Source organism: Habropoda laboriosa, unplaced genomic scaffold (genome assembly GCF_001263275.1).
Source record: "Habropoda laboriosa isolate 0110345459 unplaced genomic scaffold, ASM126327v1 scaffold1329, whole genome shotgun sequence".
Classification (NCBI taxonomy): domain Eukaryota; kingdom Metazoa; phylum Arthropoda; class Insecta; order Hymenoptera; family Apidae; genus Habropoda; species Habropoda laboriosa.
In genome coordinates, this window is record NW_017101431.1 from 401075 (window position 1) to 410687 (window position 9613).

At 29.1% G+C, this 9613-nt stretch overlaps 1 protein-coding gene across 3 annotated transcripts in view; it reads left to right on the forward strand.

The window, feature by feature from the left end:
• The window catches only part of LOC108578177 (protein held out wings), a 48443-nt gene that overhangs the window by 13070 nt on the left and 25760 nt on the right, over positions 1–9613 (forward strand). For all 3 annotated transcript variants that reach the window (XM_017941458.1, XM_017941459.1, XM_017941460.1), the window contains exon 2: positions 7444–7577. In XM_017941458.1, coding sequence (XP_017796947.1) covers positions 7444–7577 — 134 coding nt within the window. The remainder of the gene's footprint in view (positions 1–7443; positions 7578–9613) is intronic.

Here is a 9613-nt window from a genome sequence, read left to right on the forward strand (position 1 = left end):
TGATATTACTCTCGTAGTTTTTTTCTTTTTCTTTTTTTTATTGCTCTCATATTCTATGACATAATTCAATTTGGGATACTTTTACTATCGTTAAAATCCTTTCAGATGTTAGTATAAGCATTGAAATGTTAATATAACGCGTTGGGTATTTGAAATTTTCAATAACGCGGTTTAACTACTGTATGGCTGTATTAATACGTAATTAACGTATTAAAATGTCGAAAATATAAATTGCTCTTGTAGTTGAGCAAAGTATGTAAATAATATGCGAAAAATTCTTTCCTGTGGTATTTTTAACATGTAACTGCACAACGGGACGTTAGATGTCACAGTTTAGTATTAGTATAAAATTTCTTGGGCACCGATTTATAAATATATCCTTGTGACTCACTGTGTTAAAATAAGTTTTGAATTGCTTAAGAAGCTTGGCTACTGAGATATAACTCCAATACATGTGACATTGATATAAATTGGAATTTGTAACACGATGAAAATTCCCCTTCGAATAAATTTCAAATGGTTAAACAACACAGTTGCAGCATACAATAATTGTATTAGTGTTATTATTAATATTGTACCCGTAAAGTGTTGTATTAATTATTGATATAATACCCAAAGTAGAATATAACACGTTTAATGTGTAAAAATATATTTTCAGTCTTTTGTTACTTGATGGTAATTTTCACCTTAATCGTACACTTGCATATGTGAAAATGATTTGTAAATAAAGTAAGATATTTTTCTATCGCTTGAATTTACAGAATAGCGTTCTAAATTGAAAATGATAAATATCGTTTAGTATGTTTGCATTAATCCAGTGGGTTAAACTGTTGCAGCGTTGAAAGAATTATATAAAAAATTTGATAACCGTTAGAAAATATTGGTACTTCGATAGGTATCAAATATATTTTTAAGTGTCTTTGCTTAACGACTTAACGGGTCGTCAGTTCTATTCGAAAAACGTTGACTATTTCCGCTTTGCTTGTCTTTGACTAATTTCCGCAACAGTAGAAACAATGTTTGGTATTACATACGTAACACGATATCCTTTTATATTATTTCCTCGGTAATTATAGTTATCTTTTTATCTGTACCACATTCTTAATGTCACCAGCGTCGTTGACTTCACCAACTTCTCTTGTATCTGGTAACCACTTATTTTATAACATTTTAACCACAATTAAACCGTAATTACACGAAATATCACCGAAGTTAGTGTGTATTTTTAAATACATAACCTACAATATTCAAGCATTTTTTAAATATTTTTACGCTGTTTACTGAGCAAAAACGATAAAATTAAATTGCAAGTAGTATTAAATTCTTTAAAAAAAATCGTAATTTGTTGTGTAAGTTTGCTTGCACGTTTTTCAAATGTATTTTTTCCATTCAAGCGAAAATTATAGAAACCTCTCTCTCTCTCTCTCACTGTTTCTCTCAATCTGCATAAAGTAGAAATGAAGATTTTCAATTACCTTTCACAATTTATATTTATTAGTTCGTGCAAGTTGGATTTAATTAGAATTTCAAAGTAAAATGGTGTTTTCATTATAGAATCATGCAAATGTATGTATACACAGTTCTAGGTAATTTGTAGAACAGTAAAATATCACAATTTATTATTCTAACGATATAAAATACAAAAGTCACATTATTCACCATTTTCTATTATGACGATTGAAAATCTCGTAAAATAGCAATTGTACCTGATTGAGTAATTTATGTGAATTTATTAATTGTACCGATGGTTGTATTACATTTTTTAGTTTACAAACTCCTTAAACAGTGTAACAAAATTTTGTACCGTTTTGCATAAACGTTTGTGACTATTATGTTGTAGTAATAAAGTTATTACTTAGACTTCAATCTTCAAAGAATACAATACTTCGATATACAGTTTCTTGGTTAAAAGTACATTGTACTGATACGATTACTATTACACAGAGTAATGAGGTAGTCATATCTATGCATAGTTAAACAAAAAAATTTCTTTTATATGTTTGAAATACGACTATTTGTTACTACTAATACTAGTTCAATTGTTCATGCATTAATTTATGCATTTTTACTATAAAGTATCAATGTATATACATACGTATGTTTGTTCCCTTTCTTATTCTCATATACAGGGTGTTCGCGTTACTACCTACTAGCCAGTGTTTTTCTCGTAAATGGTAAGTACTAGAGAACAATGAAAGAGGAGAACGTTTTGTAGTTTTCTATGGTCAACATAATAGCGTATATCATTTTCTTATATTTCAGCTCTGTGAGTTACATTTTTGGTAGCTTTTGCTAATGTTGCCCGAGATATTAATGCACGTGTTTGCGTTATCTTTCTGTATGGTAACTTCACGAATGTATCGAATATCTGGTATTTTTAACAGTGCCTCATAAAAAGAAACGGAGAGATGATAAATCTAGAGATCTCAGTAGGCATTTCACAGGTCCGTATGTTCCAATCCATTTATCCTTAAACGTATTGTTAAGGTAATTTCTCACGGTTCTGCAATTATGTGGTGGAGCTCCATCTTGTTGGGAATACATATCATATGCATTAATATCTCGGATAACGTTAGTAGAAGCTACATAAAATGTAATTCATAGAGCTGAAATCTGTATTCTTGTACAAGGAAGGAAGGTAATATTGAATATCTGTAGCCTTGTCAAAAAAAAAAAGAAAAGTATACTTGTAAAAACATTGATACGTAATATTCGAAATATTTCTTTCATTTCTGATAAATTCGTCCTGATACACGTTTTCATATGACATGAAGAAAATATGCAGCATTCCATACCAAAAAGAAATTAAAGGTCATCTTCGTTTTTCTGAAAAATATGGCAAATATAAAAAATTGATATATGCTATTGTGTTAGTCATAGAAAACTGCAAAACTTGTTCCTTTTTCATTTTTTTCTAGCACTTACCATTTACGAGAAAAACGCTGGCTAGTAGGTAATAATGCGAACACCCTGTATAGATTTAAATTCCACGAAATCTCAGACATACGATATACAGTAGTTAATAAAGGCAGTAAATAACTGTTCCTAGGACATCTTGATACAGAAAGCAAAAGAATATTTTAAACTGGTTTGTTAAATTATATTCAAATATTATAAATTCGTGTAATTATGGTAGTATAATTGTTAGGGAGTAAATGATTTCTCTAAGTTAACCGTTTATCTCCTCCAAACTCGAGCTTCTTCTTTTTCTTCTTCTTCTTCTTCTTCTTCTTCTTCTTCTTCTTCTTCTTCTACTACTTTAAACATTTAATCTGTGTCATGGATCATAGTCTTCGTGATTACGCCATCGATGATGTCATAGACGCTGCACCTATACCAATACCAGCATCGATCCAACATCACAGCCTACGCCGAGGTAGATTTCTATTCTCACACGTAACGAGCATTCTTACTTTGGAAGTTTATTGTTGCCTTTGAATGTTACGTTATCATCCTTTTCTTTTGAGATGTTTCCAGTAAACAGCTTATTGTTTTGGATATAAATTTTACGTGTATTCGTCGTTGAAAAATAATTGTACTTCCTTTTTGCAAAATATAAATATGCAGTATACAATGTGAAATATGTAAATTTATATAACTGTATTCTTAATTTGAAATTTTCATGAAATTTTATAATAGACTATTAATCTATAATTTTGTAACAGATTATTAGTAATCGTATAATAGATTGCTTAATTTTAATGAAATTTTATAATAGATTACTTGTGAATACATATAAATGTATCATTCAGTACTGCTCTCGTATATTTTGGAAAAACATTTTTTCTTTTACAACTGATATATTTCTTGCACTTCTCTATTCCATATTATTCACTGTTCAGTAAGAAATCGCATTTCCAAAAATAAAAATGACTAATTGTATTACATGATTCATAATAGGAGTCAAATGTTTTGATATAACGACACTTACGTTACTCTGTATTCTTGCATGTCGAATAATTTGCTTAAAACTTTTTTTTACAATTGTACTCTCTTCTTTTGTCATATCGAATATCGTTACAAATTTAAAAATATCGTTTGTAACAAAGTTTCTTTTCGATTTTTAAATCAAAATTCAAAACGAATTGGTATCTTCAATTCAATACTTTCAATTAGTACTTAACTCTCCGTTGGTAACTTGGGTTATCGTTGACCCAAGCCAAATATCACTCTTGTATTTTTTCAGAAAGAATTTTTATTTTTATTGCAAAAAGTTCGAAATATTAAACTGAACGAACAGTTGTATAATGTAGTAGAGACTTCGATAAGTATCCCAGAATTTTTTTGGGCTTCTTTAAAGCCTAGAACGGTGAAAAAAAATTGGACCTACGGAGCGTCAGATATATTTACCTACGGAGGGTTAAAATACAGAGCGAACATTTCAAACTTTATTTACATTGTGTTTATTCAAGCAAATTCTTTTAGATGTGTAATTTGCTAGATACATAACAAAGAGGGATGCGTTTGAAAACAGGAAGGTAAGAAAGTTTCAGGAATATAATACAGCTGATGTCAGTCGTAATGAGCAATGTAGCTAAAAGTGGATATGATGCTCTATTCCTCTTGCCTATGTGTTCCGTGTAGCTTCTCTTTTCATTCACATTCTTATGGCTATGCACGTGCACTACCATACACATATGTGCATAGATAGAAACGTATGCAGTCGGCGAGACTCGTTGCTATTTAGAAGATATAGTCGTGAACAAGTTTTCAAATATTTCCCAGATTAAGGAAGAAATAAGAATATACAAGGGTGATTCAACAAGTAAAGAGACAAACGGCTGTTGTTTTAGTATGGGTTATTTAATACATTTCACAATTTACCTAGTTTTCGATATAATCCTTTGTTACAATTTTTTCGCTCTTGTCCCATCACTCTACTAGCTTGTTTATGCCAGTAGCAAAGACTCGTCTTCGTCTCGTTATTTGAGTCAGTTTTGCACATTGATTTTCACTTTTTCGTTGCTGGCACAAAAGTGAAGTTAAACAAAAAGAAATCTTTAAAATGAAAAAAATTAATTCAAATTTAATTTTAAAGAACATTTTAATTCTTTGTATGTATACTGAAATTGTTGAGAAGCAGCCGTTTTAAATCGATGACAGGGATGCCAACTTATGATTTTAAAAGTATCGCACTTCTTATTTGGATATTTTTTGAACTAGAGATCTCTATTTCTTTACTTATTGAATAACCCGTAGTTTTGCTCATTTTGCGTTTTTACACAATTTTCTTCTTCCATTATTACGTCCTATCTTTTTGGAACTAATATCACCATTATAAATACAGTTACAATATCATAGTTGTTTTAATTTTCTTAAGTATGCAATATGGTCTTCTAATAGCCTTACAATTAGTGATACTTCATGACATTTGAGGAATTCCATTCGGAGATCAAAATATATTCTATAGGATTTTTCGTTTTAACGTACAGCTTTTATAAATAATAGACGCGTGTACAATAAAATTGTTTTAGATATTGAAATACTGAAAAATTAATATTAATAATGTAAGTACTATTAAATCTTGGAAATTGAAATCAATTTGTATCTGTATAATGTATATTAATAATAATATTATATAAGTTTTGGGAGAAATGTGTACACCTAGTTACGGTAATTCATAACTTTTTTTTATTCGTTCTCTTATCTTTTGTGAAACAAAGTTGTGCATACACATTGTGAGACTACAAGAAAAGAATGGTATGTGAAGGAGACTTATTCATTCTCAGAATATATAATATATATATCTATGTAGATTTTCACTCTTTAACGAAAATAAAAATTATTAATCACTTTTTACTGAAACAAAAAAAAAAGTATGATCAGTTCAATTTTCAGATAGAAAATGTGATTAAAACAATAAGCAGTTTAACAGATAATTGACTGTCTTTGGAAAATTAAAATTAGCATTATAAAGAAAATCGGAAAAAATGACATTTACTTCTTCTTTCAATTTTAGCAATTTCTTTATAAGCAGAATACTGCTTAATATTATAATTTTCTATGAAAAGAGTTGTACTTACTTTATGAAAAAATTCAGTTTATTATACTGTAAAACTATATTTGAGGTCATTGAAGGAATGAAAATGTGATCTCTGTCACGTTTTACAATTCAAGGTTGCTTCAAAATAAAGCGATTTATTTCTCGATTTGTTCTGCGTTTTTATTTTTCCGAACAATGACGAGTTAAAGTGATTCAAAGTGCGTTTACTTCTAAGAAAATGTGAAAAATCTAATTGTTATTAGTTAACCCATAATATAATGCTTCAAACGTTTGTAATTCTGTTTATTATTTGAAAACATATTTGCAAGTCCCTAAACTAAGAGAATGCAATTTCATAATTTCATTATAAATAATACAATATTATAAAAATAATTGAATGTAATGATTATACTGCATATTTTTATGCATTTATGTACAATTTAAAGGCACAAAAATACACAGAATAGACATAACGAGCAAAAATATATAAATAAACCCAAAATATAGTACTCATAATATTTAATGAATAAAACAATTGCTTATGTAGCTTATATTTTTTTCTTTTTTAATTCTATTCATAAAAATCGGCAATCTAGTAAATGATATTCGTGGAGAATAATACGTATGTTGAGTTTTTCGCCGTTTTATTCCGTTTTATTTATTACATCATGTGTATACAGTGTGTTATTGACATGTTATTAATATAAGTTGACACAGCATAGTACAACATGCTCCTATTACGTCATTGTCCTTAGTAATCGTATTTTAAGAGCGCATAAAACATCTTCACTAGGCAATGTAGGTTCTGTTCTACGTATTGAAAAATTATCATGAGTTTAAGTAAGAAGAATTGGCTACTAAAACTAATTTTTTTCTTCTCTTGATTAATTTCATTATTCATGAATTCGTCATTTTTTCAAATCGTAAATATTAGTCTTAGATTTTATATTTCAGAACACTTTATTCAGAAACAAAACTCTTATACAGTTTATATGATACACTTACAATTTTTTTTCTTTTGTTATACTTTAAAACAGCTACACCGTTTACAACAGAGAGACAACCGGAAGTATAGAAAGGAAAAGAAAGTACATACAACTAAGAAATGAAAACGCTATACGCGGGAAATTTAAAAATATAGCTTCTAACAGTAAAATTAGAAACAACGCAGTTTAACTATATAATGTAGTTAAATATATATTATTTATGTTGATTTATATAAATGTTACGTAAAATATTACTTTATTAAATTTATGTTATTTGTGGCAAATATATATCTATGAAATTTTGTTCCTTTTTTCCAGATTAACGATATTGTTCATTGTTCGTTAATTTAATTAAGTGTAATTTTAACCAATACAATCCACAATACATCCAAAATTAAACACGTTTTTTTTTTTTTTCAAAACTGTAATTCGAAATTAAAATTAACGTAAACGCATTCTTCTTTTTTGTTACAGAAATCGCGAAAGTGCGGGCGAGTCTTTTCCAAATCAGTGGTGTCAAAAAGGAACCATTGGTTCTGCCAGAACCAGATGGAGACATCACAACGCTAACGGAAAAAGTTTATGTGCCCGTTAAAGAACATCCAGACGTAAGTTTTGTTTGTTTCTGATTCTTACATTTTCTTGAAGCAAAACTTAGTATCCTCTAATTAAAATGGTTGCCTCTTTAAGAATATGTACACTGCCGTTAAAAAGGTTCGAGCACTATTCGGACAAAAGCTTCTTCATGCAAACATATGCGGTAATTTTATTATAAATATTGTACTTATACGTTAAAATAGCATTACACAAGTACGACGTGAGATTGAAATTGAAACTACAATCCGATTGAACTCTTGTGGGATGAATTGGACAGGAATATAAAAAGAATGCCCAGCGTCTAAAATAGATCTGTAGAAATATTTACAAGAAGCTTGGAGCAATATTGAACTGGAAACATTTGAAAAATAGATTGCCAGAATGTCGAAATTATGTGAAGTGATTATACAGGGGGAAAAAGAGGATTCTTTTGCGAAAAAACACTTTCTTAAATTTGTATTCTTTTTCTGAAAAATAAGTACAAAATAATTAGAACTTTCACTTTGAATTGCAACTAAGCGCAGTTTCATTAATACAGCAGAATAATATTTTGAATGAAACATTTATTTACTTAACCCTTGTACGGAAATTGGGTTAATTTAACCCAAAATCAAGTCACAAAATTTTTTCTCCTTTGTTATTACATATATCATTAGCGCTGAAATTTAATTTAATTTGAGCTGAATGTCTAATAAACATTAATAATGTTTAACCAGTTATATTTGTCCTGTCACTTGACAAATTCCACACAAGTGTTAAGGGAAACTTTATTTGTTTTGAAATCGTAACATGCTTCAAACTTTTGTAAATTAAATTTTTTCGCCAAATTTAGTATCACATATCGGTAAAAATTATGTACTGCTTATAATTACACTTGTTATATTTTTTTTTTCTTTGGATCTTAATTTTTCAATGACTGTTTAGGTTTGCTTTACATTCAATAAGTGTTCTAATACTTACGAACGGGAGTGTACATCGTCGAGTAATAGTAATAGATTGCACTTGTACAAAATATAAGTATTTGACGGTGTGTGCACTGTTTCTGTTCCATTATCTTCCCTATATTTATCAACCAACTTGTTTACTTCTTCGTGGTAAAATTCTATTTTTTCTTATACTCAGACACGTGTACTTTTATACCTTTTTATGTTTCTAAATGGCTACTTATTAAGAGAAGTTTGTGAACTTCAGAGTAACTGAAAATAAGAGGGTAGGAGATTCAGTGAATATGACAGATGAGATAATACAGCCCAATGAAATTGTACAATAATAAAAGTATAATTTAATACTACGATAAAACGCGTGACATGGTGGTGAAAGATTGTATTCGTACAATTTAACCTGTTAACTGGGTTCACCTCGATAACAAAAATTGAATCTCTCCCGTTTATAATTCAAAACAAGTTTTTATTTTAAAAATTAACAATCCTTCGATAAATATACTATTATACTCTTTCAGTTAACAGACTAAGGATTAGCGACAGTGGTCTTTCAATTTTAGACGAATTAGTTGTCTGGTTCTTTGTTTAAAATGAAAGAAATTTTTACAGTTTTACAGAAGGAACAAGATTTTCAAATGTAATCCATCTTTAAAGATACTTAAAGATTGTTGTCCTACTTTAGGTCTTTATTTCTTTCAATGCTGCCTATATCAAATCTTCTAACCTCGTTCCTCCTGCTTAATCGTTTCAAAAAAGAATTACAAACAAGAAATTCCTCTCCAGCAAATTTCGAAATTCATTTCACGTTACTCGCCTCTTGTTTCCATTCTGTTTAAATGGATGAAAACTGGATCAAATATTTAAGATTCTAGCAAGTTTTTTCTTCGTGTGTTTGTCCATCACAGATATCGCGAGTAAGCATTTCGATAACACGCCTTTAAATGCATACGTTGTCGAAAGACGAACAAAATTACTTAACTTAATACGGTGCATCGTCGGTATAATTGTTAACGTACAACATGTTTTAAAAACGCTGAAAAATAAATAAAAACTAGAACTATTCCATAACGAAAAATAAATAAATTAAGCGATGAAATTTTGTATTC